Raw genomic sequence first — 15,523 nt, 5'->3', positions numbered from 1 at the left:
ATAATAACTTGGAAATGATGTTGAAATGCAGCTCTATTGAATTTATCATGTCAGATATAAATACAGATATAAGTGTACTATGAACATAGAAAATACAAGCAAATAATGTGAAAATAACACTCAAAATACTAACCAATCATGCCAGCCAATTAGCTACTACAACCCTCAAACAACAAGTGAAAAATAAAATCGAAAGGTTCATCGAACCAAAAGCAAGAATGGTCAATGTGAAAAGTATAACGAGCAAAACAACGAGTAACATCATTGGCTTAATGACGAACATGAAGAGCATACCAAGTAAAGCAATGGACAACGCCATGTGGCTTAGCAACCAACTTCAGTGATCTCCGACAACAAAACTTTCAAATATCCAACATGAACAAAAGAATCACACCTCCAATGGTGCTCACAACACAAATATGTTGTAAACTTATATCCAACAATTCAAGGTTGAATTGGATCCTACTTTAAACCATGGATACTCATTAGTTATAAAATCGATTGAAGCAATTATGTAATTTTTTTTTGTTTAAGAGATCCAACGTATCTTGCACGGTGACACACACACACACAACTTGGTGACAATTTTGTTTGCCAATGATATCTTCATATTATTGCATAAATTAAGAGTTAGTGCTGCAAAGGTCACTTGAACGTTTCTGAATTCATGGTCACATGCTTGTAAGCCGTTTTTATCTCATTCATGAAGTAATCAGATCAAACTTATCAATTGGAAATTATTTAACTAAAAGAATCTTCACTTTCCGTATTGCTTGACATGTTTGTTGTCAGACTGAGAATCTTAACTAAACATCATACATAATTTACCTAATTAACGATTAATACATAGTCTGACAACATAACATTTCAAATTACTTAATCAAGCGAAAATCGAGACATGATTTTCATGGGAGAAGACAAATATATCAAAGTTTAAAAAATAAATAAATAACAAAGGCGTAAAAAGATGACTTGACCTCAACGTTACTACCATTTTGTTTTGTGCCGCCATAACAAGTAACTATCCAAAAAGTAGGTGAAGCCGAATATTCTGTACCTTCTGTTTGGTTATGATTCATTGATTCTTGTCGGCAGACAGCATAACCAAACTGGAACAAGCCACACTTTACACATGCTTGTATGGTTGTATTAGCTGTTATTGTTTTTGATATGCAGCAGCAGCCACGGGAAGCTGCTACACCTTTTCATCGACAACAACTTGTATAACACGGGCCGTCACGTGCCAGTAATACAAGGATACGTAAAGAGAAATTACGATATCTTTTTGTATTATTAGCATGTGACGTCACCGTGACAGTATGCCCGTGCAGCCATGCTATACAAGTCATCCTGTCCATTTATAACAAACCACAACAGATATTACACATGAAATAAAATCAAACTTCTTATTTATTAACCTCCCTTTTATGCATACATTTTGAAAAAATTCAAATCCGAAAATTAACATATGTTACAAAACCGGCCGAAAGACAGCTTCCCTAATCATTCACTAATTACGGAAGTTCTTAATTGCTTAAGTCAAGAAAATGTACGTAACAATTTACAAAAAGCAGGTAAATCAATCAGTAACAATCCTCTTAATAAGCCAAGAAGCAGAGAAATAGGGCGACCATTTACCACTGATTCGGGAAGGCTTCTCGGTAATTTGCATCCTCGCCCAATGTAAGTTGTCTTACAGTTGCAGCACTTGCTCGCGTATTCAAAATCCTCCGAGCTAATCTATCTTTTGGTGTCTCTTTCTTCTGCAGCATGGAGGCAAGGGTTTTCTTTTTGTTTCTGAATGACGGGTTCCTACTAGTACTTGGCTCCCAATCTTCTCCAATAAATGCAGATTTAGAAGTTGAAGCGATTGCAGAATCTCGTAAAACCGCTTCATTGTGTTCTCTTATTTTGGCAAGCTTAGCACGCTTCAGTGCCTTTTTATCTATTTCTCTCTTCCTTGCCAACTCTTTATCTTTCTCACGAACATTCTGCACGGCTTGTTTCGTTAACTGCTGTACTAAATTGGTCCCTAAATCAGGAGCCTTCTCATCTTTTGGAGGGTTCTGATTCAGTGGCTTTCCCTCATCATCTCTGGGAATAACAGGTCCATGAAATGGGCAAATTCTCATGTCTCTTCTTGGACAAAGTTTTCCATTGCTTAATGGTGCTCGGCATGGCTGAATTTCAACCTGCTTTTCCTTGTACACAGTAGCCTGAAGATTTAATTCCGCAATCTTTTCTACTGGAATAACTGCATCCTGATCCACCCTGCCCCAATGACTTTCAAGCTCCAACCCCCGATGGTTAGCCAATACATCCATCTTTGAACCCCAACTGGCCAAATGATTGCTCCAGTTCACCTCAGGAGCTTCAGCCAGAAGCTTACTTCTCAGAGGGTCTGAATTGCTTCCCCCACCTTCGTGACTGCGCCTCTTATTGGCATCGCTCTCCTTATCATGGCATTTAGGAATGCTACCTTGCACCTCCTTGGATGTTGATGTCACAGCAAGACCTCCAGTTCTGTTATTGGGAAGACTAAAATTCCCACCCTCAGTTGTTTCGATCTTGCCTTCCTCCCAAAAATCTTCTTCCTCGTGCTTTGCAATGTTTGAAAGATTGCATCCCAATTCTTCACACTTCTTCTTCACTGATTGAATATTATTCCGGATATCGATGAACTCCTTCAAATACGAATCCCTGGATCTGTTATCAGTCAGTTCAACTTTTACAAGAACAAGGATCCATTCTTGCACTGCAGTCAAATGCTTTACCAATATCTTGTAAAGCTCCCGCAGGGCATCAAAAACCACTTTGTTTTCACTATTCTCATGAAGCTTTTCTCCTTCTTCCAATGCTTGTAAGCGCAACTGCCGGAACTCATAAGAATGAAACTCTTCCATATCTTCCTCATCTAATGGACAAAACGGAACTCCTTCCTCTTTAGGGCGTACAATTTCTAAACACTCCCCAATCTCATCAACAGTAGATTGAATTTCTTCCTTAATTGACGCAAAATTCTTTTCCAAAATCTCAAACTTTTTCAACAAGATCTTTTTCGTCTTCCTCTCCCTTTCCCTTCTCTCCTGTTGAAGCCGAGTCGCAGTTTCCTGTAGATTTGGGAACTGATACTTAAGGGTGTTCTTAAGGTAATCAAACCCTAACCTAATCTGCTTATAGTGAACCCCAAACGAAGAATTCCACTTCTCCAAAAACTCTATCGCCTTCTTACGCAGAGCAGTCGCAACATTTGCCGGAGGTGGGAGTGACGAATGTATTCTAAATCCGACACTTAAAGTCAATAACTGATCCAAATTTTCCACAACAAGGGTTCGAAATAGCTTTGATCTCATAAAAAGCTCATCAATGATAAGAAGTGTGAGGTAGCGCACCTGCAAAATTTATATATTTCATCAAAAACTTCTCTCCCATAATTCAACTGATAGTACCAACTGAAACCCTAAACTTTTAACACCCACCCAAACAAACAGAGATTAAACAACAATTTCTAACCAAATTGAACAGCTTACTATCCAATTTTTTACCATTATTTCCTATAATTTCAGAAAAATGAAAAGGACACGTAATTTAACTAGATGTTGATTGGTAAATCGAATTTTCCCTTTCAAAATTTCTCGGCAACCAAACACAAGCTAGAAAATAAACCCTAGAAAAATACACTACAAACTACAAACAGCAACGGAGAAATTAAATATAAGGATTTGAATTTTTACGGAAGAAAGAGAGTTTCTATGCACGAAAGGACCTGAGAGTGTTCGCGCTTCATAAGATCCATGAGAATACGAGCGGCGAGTCGGAGCTCCGAATCGGAGTATCGGACAACCGACTTGATGGCCTTGAGGAGGTGTGGGTCGACATCCGGTTCGGTCGAGATCGTCGCCGTCTCTATCAAAACCCTAACCTTCCCTCCTTCCTCTTCTTCCATTGTTTCTCAATTCAACCACGCAGAGATTGGAAGCTTCTTTGAATTTTCAAAATTCGAGGATAATATATAGTTTGTGGATTTGGGTATTTTACGCGCTGAGCAAGAAAGGGTAAAATGTCACAATCCGAAGTTATGAGGGGCACGATATATATGAGACTTTGCAATTTAGAGACCCTCCAATTTTTCTTAAATTATTTTGTTGGATAGCATGTTTTAGAAATTTGCAAATCCGAAAGCCCGCTTATCCCAGTTCAAACCCAACTTGTATTTGGGTCATTTTAATGAAGATATTTTCTTCGACCCAAAAGAATCTAAGGCCCATCTTAAATCAAAAGAATGTGATTTTAATTTAAGGATTTTAGTAAAAATGGCTTCAGGAGTTTGAATCTTAATCAAAAGAATTCAAACGATTTTATTTTATGGTTAGGCAAAATTCAATATCAAACCAGCCCAACTACAATAGCTGACTGAGTTTTCAATTTTTCCCCTGACAATTTTTGGCCTAGTTCGTTTTCTTTTCCATTAGTTGTGTGACGTCGCACAACTAACTTGTATATAAAATGTGATCCTTTTCAAATAGCTCAGATCTTAATAGATTTGAACTCTCGAACTGCATCAAACACTTCATTATCCAAGTCAAGTCAATTAAGCTTAATTTTTGAAGCGAATCCAATCTGAACTAGTTCGCTGTAATAAACGAGGCCTACAAGACTTGGGGACCAAGGCACACCTATCTTGAAAGTTAGTGGACCTAGAAATGGTTAAGGGCCCAAACTCGTTTGGTTTGGGCCCATTAGTTAATAAGAGTACTGGGGACGGCAAAAATAAAAAATATGTCCCGCTATCTCCAACATGGATCCGGTGAAATTGAATTCCCCATGAAGATGCGGAGTCGCAATGGCGAGACGCTAAGACCCTTCTTACTCAAATGTGTATGATAGGTGTGAGGTAGTGACACACAATAACCAATCCGAAAAGACCACTCTTTTGTATAAGGATGCCTAACTTAGTATGCATCGATAATTCGCGCAGGGAGAGGCGGTGATTGTTTTAGATTTTAATGTTGCAGGATATTGGTATTTAAAAGAATGAATTAGTTGGTGTTTTAGAATTTAATGCAGCAGCCTGCAGGAGATTAGTACTTGGTTGGTTCATCAAAGATCGGATCAAGTTCACATGTGTTGGGGACAGAATACTAGGTTGATGCATGTATGTTGTTCTTCCACGTTTCTCTAATAAACAATACAAAAAAAAGTAAAAATAAAAAATAACTATAAAATAAAATAAAATTAAGGCTTAATTGAGTTTTATTAGAGATCGTCTCATCGTCATGCGACTAATCCATATTTAGTCCAACATAATATAAAACCCGCTCCTTAATCTCTCAAACATTGTCCGTGGACCCTGATGATGGTGTTGAAACAAAAGAAAAGCCATGTGCTCATAAATGCATACATCAAATTTTATGTTTTGCCTTAATGTTTCTCTCCCCTCCGAATCTCACTCATCTTTCTTCATTTTTAATTTAAACAGTTACGATTAAGTCATTTCAATATCTTATTTTGAATTTTTTATTTAAAAAAAAAAAAGACAGAATGGAAAGTGTGAGAGGAGGGAGGGATGATTATGGTAATAGGAGGGGAGTGTGGAATACGTGAAACTCACATACCCATCCTAACCCGCCTAAGTCGCGATTCTCACTTAAAAAGTAATTATATAATTTTCATTTTGCATTTTATTTTATTTTATAATAAATTTTAAGAGACTTGTGAAATACGTAAATGAGCACACATTATATATTTGTTTTCCATGTTTTCATTATATTATAATACTTTATAATCTATATGTCATTCTATTTTTGCAGTTTATGTCTCTTAATGAAATCATGTACTTTTTAAGTATAAACAAATATTTATTTATATGATATATAATAAATTTACTTAAATCTGCCTAGTCTACCTAGACCCCGTTTAAACCCATCTAACCATTTAGGTGTTGTGCCTCAACCCACCATTTGACTAACACTTAACGTCTTTTAGAACCTTGATGGGTATTAATCAAAAAAATCAGAATATTTACTAACTATTAAGATTCGTGTGAGAGTTCATATTCTACGAAACAACACTAAATCGTACACCTAAAGTTGGTGAAATATTAATAGCAAATTTATTTAAGTATGAGTGTAATTTTTATGGCTACTTAAGATGGGTGTTTGTACGTGTATCTACCTACCTACGGACTACAACGACTGTCACCAACTTAGGCCATGGTCCAGTTTACAACTATACGAGGAGGAATGAGGATTCTATTTGTGAGGATTTCAGAAATTTTTCAATTACATTCGTTCATCATATATTGTATAATCAGAAATTATTATAAATCTTTTTATTTAAAATTAAATATAAATAATATCTGATAAAAATTAACCGTATGATATATGATAAATAAATGTAATTAAAAGATCTTCGAAATCTTCACAAAAATGATCGAGAAAAAATCCCCATTCAACAAGGAGGGGAGGACAGTGGGCACCACCGAAAAACAAACCCTTTAACAGCATTAAAATATCAAGCCTAGGGTCATCATCTAATTGTAGTGAAGTGGTGACACAACCCATGTTCCAATGTTGTCTGCACATAAATAATTACCATGCTTTGTATTCACCCTCCCACCACTTTTAACTTTTAATTTTCTTTTACACCTACAATAAACCCAACATATCTTCGAGAGAATTTTGCTTTTCTCTTTACTATCCATCCTAGCTTACGTGTAATATTTTGGGACACATGCGCTTATGTGACATAATTATTTAATTAAATTGTAAAACTTGGAATTTATTGTGAAATACAATATGAATGCAACACGTATAAATGTAGAAGGGAGCAAACTAAAATAGACTTAGGTGAAAAAGTATTATAAAGGTGAAAATTTTCCTTCATGCATGTAAAATGTTGTCGAATCAAAACGTTTATATATAGAGACTCAGACCAAATGCAAGATCAAAAATTAGAAAGTGATAATACAATCTCTCTCCTTTCTCTTTATCTGTATTCATTATCTAATACAATTACTGTGGAGCCAAACATAATCAAGAGGCGACACGGGATTTTTGAGAAAAAATGACAAAATTACCCTTGAGGAACATCGAAATTCCTACGCGCAAGCAGTGGGCAAACATCCCACAATCAAGTCAAAAGTTCCCAAAATAGGTAACAATTCAAAACCTATTTCATCCATTTTCTCTACAAGGTAACCCCCAAAACATTCATTTTAAATTATGTTAATTGGCTAATTAATGAATTTATTACCTAATTAATCTATTAATGGCCAATTAAACTATCAATTACACCAAAAAAATACACAAGAGGCCGGTCACCTTCTCTCCAAAGGGACCGGCCATGCCCTATATATACCATCTCATTTTCTCTAAAAAACCTAATCTCAATTCTCTTACTAAACTCTCTAAATTCTTCAAACATTTTTCCCTCAAAATTCTAACTTTGGCATTGGAGGTTTTTCGGCCAAAGCCCCCCTATTCATCATGGGCGTTTGAGATTCTTGACCTTGACTTAAGATGTTATTTGTTTTATAAGTGTAATTTTGTCCAAAAATAAGAAATAAGAAATTTGCTTCCACAATTACGAAAACAAACGTTCTCTTTCGTGCTTTCCTACTACAACAAATTGTCTTGTTCAATTATTCAAAACATTAAATATTATCGACTAATCTTATCATAGCGCGTAAAATAATAAAATATGACGTGACCTTTTATTCTACCACAAGGGACAATTTTGCGAAGTTTCCATGTGAAAGCCAGTAAGCACGAAAGAAATAAGGGAAGAAATAAACAATGGGAGGTAGTTGGCACACAACACAGGGAAGGAGACAAGCCACAGGTGTCGTACGTGATCGTATTGTGCTTGCCAAACCCACATCGTAATATTTGGAAAATGACATCGTCTTTTCTCCTGCTCACACTCCAATCACTACGTGCATCCATGTGCTCCTCTTCACTTGTGTAACTCAGATGACACCTATTTTGTCATTCTCTCATATCCAAACACCCCCACATCCCAGAAAATCTTCCCTACTCCAAAAACCTCCTCATGATTTTTCATGTAATCAGAACACAAGTTGATAAATTTTACGTTATGTGTTATAAGTTTAAAAAAAAAAAATATATATATATATATATATTAGCGTTCTCTCACGTGTATTATAAAACATAATCTAACAGCTTCTGAAAAGATTAAAAATCTAAACAATTCTTACAACAAACTCTCAAGTTCATAATCAATTCACATCGTACTAGCGTTCTTCAGCAATTGAGAAAGGGGTTTTGAACTCAAACTTGTTCTAATTTTGGCTGACTAATGAAAAGTATCACTACACTAAGAACTAAGTTGTCAGTCGTCGTTCAATTTTTTTTTCAATTGTTGGAGGGGATTACAAACTCAAAACCTTCTCTTAATTTTTGCTTCAATTGTTGACCCATAAAAAAAGAAGTGTGTCAAATAATATTGAATTTGAATTTACCCGTTTATATTAGAGTAATAATTTATGAGTAGATAATACATAAACAAAAAAAAACAGCACGTGAGCATTGTAACTTGTAACCTGTAATAAGCAAGCAACACAAAACATCTCAAATCCCACCCTTTCATTTCATCACATCAAATCATCATCCTAATTCCAGCAAGGAAGGTTTGCTTTTCCCCGCTTTGATTTATATTAAATTAAAAATATAAAAATAAAACTCACGGAAATTGGGCATTTCCCGTGCCGCTATCAAAATTAACTAAGCGCACCCACGTGGAGAAAACCCGACCCGGGAACCCGCCAGGTCATACACCACACGGAAACCTTGCTGCTGGATGTTACCAATTATGGACAACCCGCCCATCGTACCCGCGAAAGCAAAGCAGAAGCTGCCGCTGCTGTCCACTGGGATCAGGTAGTTGGTAGCCGGAAGTGGAACGTCGGCGTTTCGGAAATGCAGCACGACCGTGGGAACTTTGACTTCGGTCTTTCCGGACAAGTCGAAACACGTGTCGAACAGAGAGAACTCGGGCCCACGCTTAAGCCCCGAAGTACCTGCCCGGAAAGCATCTCGGAGAGCATTGTAAGCCGATCGGGTCAATCGGGTCACGGAAGTGCCCGAATCGAGGATGACCCCTCCGTTTCCTGCCGGGTCGAGATTGAAAAGCGATGCCGTGATACCCGGGACACGTGTCCCACCGACACTGATACCGATGAGCTCGACGTAGTAAAACGTGTCGAGTTTTGGGTTCGCGAGGAGGGGTGTGAACCGGGCGGTCCGGGAAACGGCCGAGTCACCGAAGAGGACTGAGGACGGTTTGGAAGAAGAGGACCGGTCCACTAGGCAGTAGGAGAATTTCCGGTTGAATTGGGAGCCGGTCTGGGCGGGAAATGATAACTTTCCCCGGCCGAGTCCCAAAAGCCCCGCCGCACCGACGAAGAGGCCCTCGTTGTCGTGACCGCATCCAATCGCCACGCGTCCCACTTTGGTGCCGCGAAACGTCAGCGTTTCGGTTGAGAACTCGCCGACAGTGAAGGAACCGTCCCCGTAGGAGACTTGGTAGAGGCAGGTCTTCTTGGAATTACAGCCCGGCGAGTCGAGTTTCCGGCAGAGGGGGGACCCACAAGGGATTGTGGCGAAGGATCCGGATTTACGTGGGTCAAAAATGGGGTCGGCCTGGGTGTAGCACCGCTTGCAGGGGGCGCATTGGAGCCAAACGACGTCGCTTCCGGTGTCGAGGACCATGTAGACGTACCTGGGAGGCGTGCCGACGCCAAGGCGCGTGAAGTACTCGCCGCTGCCCTGAGAGAGTCCGGAGACGACGGAACTGCTGAAGCCCGTGACAGGCACGTGACCGCCGCCTCTGGTTGTTCTGTTTGAGGACGCCGCGGCGGCGGCGGCGAGGGAGGTAAGGGTTTTGACACGGAAGGCGTCACGCTGGAGGCGGAGGTGGAAGAGTTGGGTGGGGGTTTTGTTAAGCGCCATGGCGTCGATGTGGTGTAATTGTACGGAGAGAGTGTTTGGGGTTGTGGCGGTGGCGGAGGGGGAGTTGGGGTGGAGTTGGGCGGAATCGGATTCGGAGACGGTGTCGGACCATGAGAGGGTGGTGGGTGGGGAGGGGAGGGGGTTGAGGAGGAGGGTCTGGTGGTCGAGGGCGGAGGAGAGGGAGAGGAAAATGGCGGAGAGGGAAAGGAAGAGAAGGGGAAGTATTGCTTTCCCTTCCATTTTGGAGACTGGAGCGTGAGAGAGAGGAAATGGGAGTTTATAGGAAAGTGGGGGTGGAGAGAGGAGGCGTATAAATAATTGGAGTGAGAGAGTGAGGGTGTGAATCGTGAAAATGGTAGTTGTGAGAATGGAGGAGGGAGTGAAGTTAAATCAGTTTTTTTGGTGGGGAGGGTGGAGATGTGAGATCGTCAGATCTATTATGTTATCTAGGAGGGAAATAATGGATAAAGATCCTTTTCAAATTCCTATCGTGAAGATTTGAAGGATTAATTTTTCATATTCGTTTATTGTATATCGTACAGTTTAAAATTTGTACAATGAACATGAATTAATCCTAAAAGTTCGTACAAAGAGAATCCACCTAGATTCTAATCAGGTAATAACATAATCATATAATGTATTATACTAAAATTTCTGCAGAATTTATATATTATTAAATTTATTTATAAAATCAGAGTTGGTAATTTCATGTATATGTTATGAGCATGTTATTTATGGGCAGATGCCCTCATCACAAAATTTATTTTCCAAGATAAAAAAGGATTTGAAATAGACATAAGTGATCAAAGTGTTTAAGTAGTTCATTTGTTTGGATTGATAAAAGTTAGGTTTGTATTAAAAGTGAAGTTATAGAGACTATTTATTCGAATTATATTATGAAGATGGCGTCATATAACAATTGATAATTGAAATTTTTGTATAAATCATTAAAGAAGGTATTCAACCACTATTTTTTTGTTTAAATCATTAAAAGAAGATATTCAGCCATTAACTATCATATTATGTGGTCTACAAAATACAGTCTAAGAAAATGATCTTCCTACCATTTTTCTTGTATTATGATTGTTAATGAATGCTTATATCAACAATAATTAATTGGGGTAATTAGATTGAGTTCAGCTTGCCGGAATAATAGAGAAAATTTCCCTAATATGGTATAGTTGCATAAGATATTGTGTGATAAAAAGCAAAATCCTTCCATTAATCTTGCTTTTAATCACATGGAACCTTTGTCCTATATTTTCTCTCATCTAATCTTACATATAGGCAGTTGATAATAGGATTAAAAACCTTGGGACCATATTTTTCACCTTTTCGGAACAGTGATTCACATGGCAGTGGGTTTTTGTCTCCCCTCCTGTTTGGATGTCATTTTCATCCCCTCTTATTTTGTGCAGTCACGGTTAAGCCACGTCAACATTTTATATTGATTTTTTAATAGAGATAATAAGTGTTGCCTACAAAAATTACAAAACCTACGTGGCGCGCAGGCCGAGTAACTAATGAGCTAACTACGTCCTTCGGTTGAATGCGGGGCGTGCCAACTCGTCGGCCGAGCTCGGCCGAGGAGTAAAATGTGATGTCGCGTTGGGTGCGCTGTTGACTTCTGCATCTTGTGATTGCGACCGAGGAAGGAACGCTCTCGGCCTCTGAGTTCTATAGCCTGAAGACAAGGCTACTAATTCTACGGAGTTCACAAGTCGTCGGACCCTGATTCGGTCACTGTGATTATATTCGTAAGAGTATAAGCATGCCGAATCGAGACCAAACTGTATGGGCACAGGTACTCGAATGTGATGTATGTCTTGATGGTAAACGTAGTTCGGCCGTCGGAATGCCAAACCCTGAAGCTTACTTGCGAGTATCCAATCATAAAACCACTCGGCGTCCAATGCGCCGAGCAATGCAATTCGTAACACCCAACTATGCCGGAAAGGCTTAGTAGGATGACCTCTACCAACAAGAGTTCGAAAACCCTTCTCGGCCGAGACTTAGATAGATAATCGGTCGACCTCGACGCAGTGCTGTTTATCCAAACTGAAGGTGCTCCTCGGTCGGCGGATTCTGCGGCAGCAGTGCTGTTTATCCAAACTGAAGATGCTCGCCGGGTGCCTCCACAGTGTTGTTTATCCAAACTGAAGATATGTTGGCAGGAAAGGAAAAGGAAAAAATCTCAAGATGTTTGAGAGGTTTTGCGCAGGGCAATTGTGTGCTGATTCTGAAGGCCTTTTCTATTGCGTAATTTCTTGTATTTATAGCACCTCATTCCCTGAAACCCATTCGGATTTGGATTGGGAGTCCTTGTCCCATTTTACCTCTAGCTCGAACAATCCTACCTCCTCTGGGACTCTGAATTCTCCTCCTTTTGAGGCTTTATTTCTTGCTGGTCGAGAATCCTGGTCGCACCAGGACTTCCTCGATCCCTCTACTCATCTAGACCTCTTAGGATAGGATTCGGCCGACCTTGCCAGCTGGCCCGGGTTTTATTATTCGGCCCATAGTATTTGTCATTACCTTGGGCCGAGCACATCCTGCTGCTCGGCCCTAATCATAATATTTTGGGCCCAAACATTGCCTCCTCGCTTCTGAGGTCGCCGACTGTCACTCTTGGTCGGCTCTCAGCCTTGAAGAAGCGAAAACATTTATTGCTTTTTTGGACCTTACTTCATTAATGACCATTATTCCTGCATGTTTATGAGAAATGATTGCACCTTCCTCGTTGCCCCCAACGCGTGGCCACGTGTCAATCTTCCGCCGTTCTTAAAAGCTTCAATCATGGGCCTCGAAACCGTGCACTGACTGAACCGTCTTATCCTCATTAATACATTGAAACTGTCGCCGCACGCCATCGTGCGTCCTGGATTTTCGACTCCTCGATCACATTTTCGTAGGTTCCCAAAATATTCGAAATGATTGCAGACTTTCCCGGTTAAATTTCCCCCCACTTTGAACCAACGCTTTTCGAATTCCAGTGCCTTTCGAAATTCAGGCGTTTGATCTTCAATCTGAAAAGCCTATAAATACCCACACTTTACTCTATTCGTATCTTACGCTTTCAGAAATCCCAAACTCTCAAATTTTAATCATCCTTGCTCGTTCAGACCAAACCCTCTAGTTTTCCTTTCTGCAATCTTTCCAGTTCTTCCAGATTACTCTAATGGCCTCCTTTATCGCGAAACTTTCCGATGAGATCAACAAGTGCAAAGACTTCATTGATCGGAGCACCGTCAAGATGCTGCGATTTGAAGAGGACATGGCCATCACCCACCAGATTCTGGGTCCCCTCTTCAGAGACGCAGTGCCGTCGTCTGTTACTGACCTGCTCAAGGAGCAGTGTTTAACACCCCTGCTGCAGGGGTTCGACTGGTCAAAGTGGACTCTGGCGCGGCCTCAGGGAGCCTGGCCCTCGACCACCACGGCTTGGGCTGCCTGGGTCGACCGGATGAGTACATTCTTCTCCAAAGAGTGGAAGGCTCTTGGCATCTATGATGCCATTATTCTGTCAACCATGGAGATTGCCATGGATAAGGAGCTGCTCCTGGCGGCCCTGAGTCTATGGTGTTTGGCCACCAACACCATGGTCTTGCCCTTCGGCCCCATCAGCCCTACAATCCTCGACGTCTCGGCCATCCTTGGGACTTCCCCGACCGGCCTTCCCATTGACGCCGCCCTTTCTGGATACCCTTCTCCTCTCGACCTGAAGGCGCTATTCGACGAAAGGGCCGTCGAAACACTAAGCCGGGGTGATCGGGAGCCCTCAAGGGAAGAAGTTCAAAAGCTCCACAAGAACTTCTTCAACTACAACACCCTCATCCTGCATTTCGCCGGTCGAGGCGAGGAGGGCCTGAGGATGGGAGAACACGAGGCCTTCCTCTTCTACTGGTACAACAAATTCATCTGTTGTACCAGGTCAAACAAGTGCCTGGTGGAGAACATGTCGGTGGCCCAGGCACTGGCTAATGGTCGCTTGCTGGCGCTCAGTCCAGCCATACTCGCCAACCTCTACCGTTGCCTGGCTGAGGCGACCATTGGCAAGATTGACCCGCACCAGAACGGACCCCTCTGGGTGTTCCAACTCTGGTTGCAAGTCTACTTTTCCACCCTTCGACCGGAGGTTCCTGCCTTCGACCGAACGGCCGCCCTCGGCCTTCAACTGGCCTCTCGACCGGCACCTCCTCACCGAGCCGACGAGGTCTTCAAACACTTCCTCAGCCTCGACGTCCTCTCGGATGACGAGTTCCTGGTGTGCCGGCACTAGGAGTACCCTTCCTCGCTCAGGCTTCCAACGGCAGCGTGGGCCGCGTCCGAGGATGCGGACATTCGTCAGCGCTGGGGGTCGTTCGTTTTGGCTCGCGACCTTCCACTGGGTTGCGATGCCCGTCGGGCTGGCTGGGAGGTCTACCACCCCAATTTTGTCGCCCGGCAGCTCGGCTATCTCCAAGGCAGCCCCGTCCCCCTGCTCGCTTCTCGGTCGCTCCTGAGTCGGGGGCGTCTTACCGGTTCCTCTGAGAGGGAGTGCAAGACGTCCGACCAGGAGTTCCAAGAGAAGTGCAGGAAATTCCGGATTCGGCCGGCGGTTCCTGAATCTCTGGGAACCGACACCTTCGGGGACTGGTGGGAGGAGTATACTGGCGACTTCTTCGGTGCCCCGGCCGAAGATCTGGTGAAGAAGATCTTCGGTGACCGTCCACGGTCGACGTCCTCGGGTCCACCTAAGGAGCCGGCCCAAGGTAGTCTTTCCGCTTTTCTTCTCCTTTCTCTTTTTACCACTTGATCCTCGTTACTAATTACTTTGCTTTTCAGGGGGTCGCGTGCCGAGGAAGGTGGAGGTGGTCGCCGCGGTGGCGAAGGCGAAGAAGTTGGTGAAGAAGACCATCGCCACTAAGCGGGCAGTTCCGGCCAAACGCCTCCACCGAGAGGCTGAGCCGGAGGTTGATGCCCCTCGCCCTTCTAAACGCGTCAAGAAATTGGCGAAGAAGGGCGACCGGGAAATTCATGTCGTCCCTAGTGACACTACAGGGACGGCTGCTCCTGCCGGCTCTCCTCCTTTGCCAGGTGCCCCGACTCCTCCAGCCGTCTCTCCTCCTGAGGCCACGGCCGACCCCATCGGCGAACCAGCTACTGCTCCAGAGCCGGTCGTGGCGCCTGCCGCGGGGAAGTCGGCTGCCCCTGTCGTGGGACCTTCTTCTCCAACGGTCATCCTGGAGGTACAATTCTGCTTTTACCCTTGTTCCTTTAGGTTTTTTGGTCGTAACGCAGAACGTTTTTTTTTTCTTTTTGTTCAGGATGTCGAGAGCGAGAGCGAGGAGATCCCCCTGGAACGCCGTCGCCGACCGGTTAGCTCTCCTCCCGTCCGTCCTCCTCCGGCGGTCGAGGCGGCCGCTCGACAGACTCCTCCTGCGGCGGATCGCGGCAAGCGACCCATGACCGAGCCTGAGGCCACGGCCGACTCGCCGATCCACCCGCAGGATGAAGACCTCCCCATTCCTCCGCAGGAAGTCTCCTCGGCCTATGTAAGTCTTCTCTTTTTG

General features: G+C 42.5%; 2 protein-coding genes across 2 annotated transcripts; both read right to left on the bottom strand.

The window, feature by feature from the left end:
* Nucleotides 1-1,392: 1,392 nt before the first annotated feature.
* Nucleotides 1,393-4,054, bottom strand: LOC103929315 (UV-stimulated scaffold protein A homolog). The gene is made up of 2 exons (XM_009338491.2): nt 3,767-4,054; nt 1,393-3,392 (listed from the first exon to the last, which is right to left on the bottom strand). Exons 1-2 carry the CDS (start codon nt 3,944-3,946, stop codon nt 1,635-1,637), a joined length of 1,938 nt encoding a protein of 645 aa, XP_009336766.2. The 5' UTR covers nt 3,947-4,054; the 3' UTR covers nt 1,393-1,634.
* Nucleotides 4,055-8,589: 4,535 nt separating this feature from the next.
* Nucleotides 8,590-10,382, bottom strand: LOC125468929 (aspartyl protease family protein 2-like). The gene has a single exon (XM_048565716.1). It carries the CDS (start codon nt 10,209-10,211, stop codon nt 8,745-8,747), a length of 1,467 nt encoding a protein of 488 aa, XP_048421673.1. The 5' UTR covers nt 10,212-10,382; the 3' UTR covers nt 8,590-8,744.
* Nucleotides 10,383-15,523: the final 5,141 nt, after the last annotated feature.

This window comes from the organism of the source record quoted next, unplaced genomic scaffold (genome assembly GCF_019419815.1).
Source record: "Pyrus x bretschneideri cultivar Hongxiangsu unplaced genomic scaffold, Pyrus_bretschneideri_v1 Contig4, whole genome shotgun sequence".
NCBI classification, from domain to species: domain Eukaryota; kingdom Viridiplantae; phylum Streptophyta; class Magnoliopsida; order Rosales; family Rosaceae; genus Pyrus; species Pyrus x bretschneideri.
The sequence above is the reverse complement of the archived record's forward strand: the minus strand, read 5'-3'. Positions and strand labels throughout refer to the sequence as shown.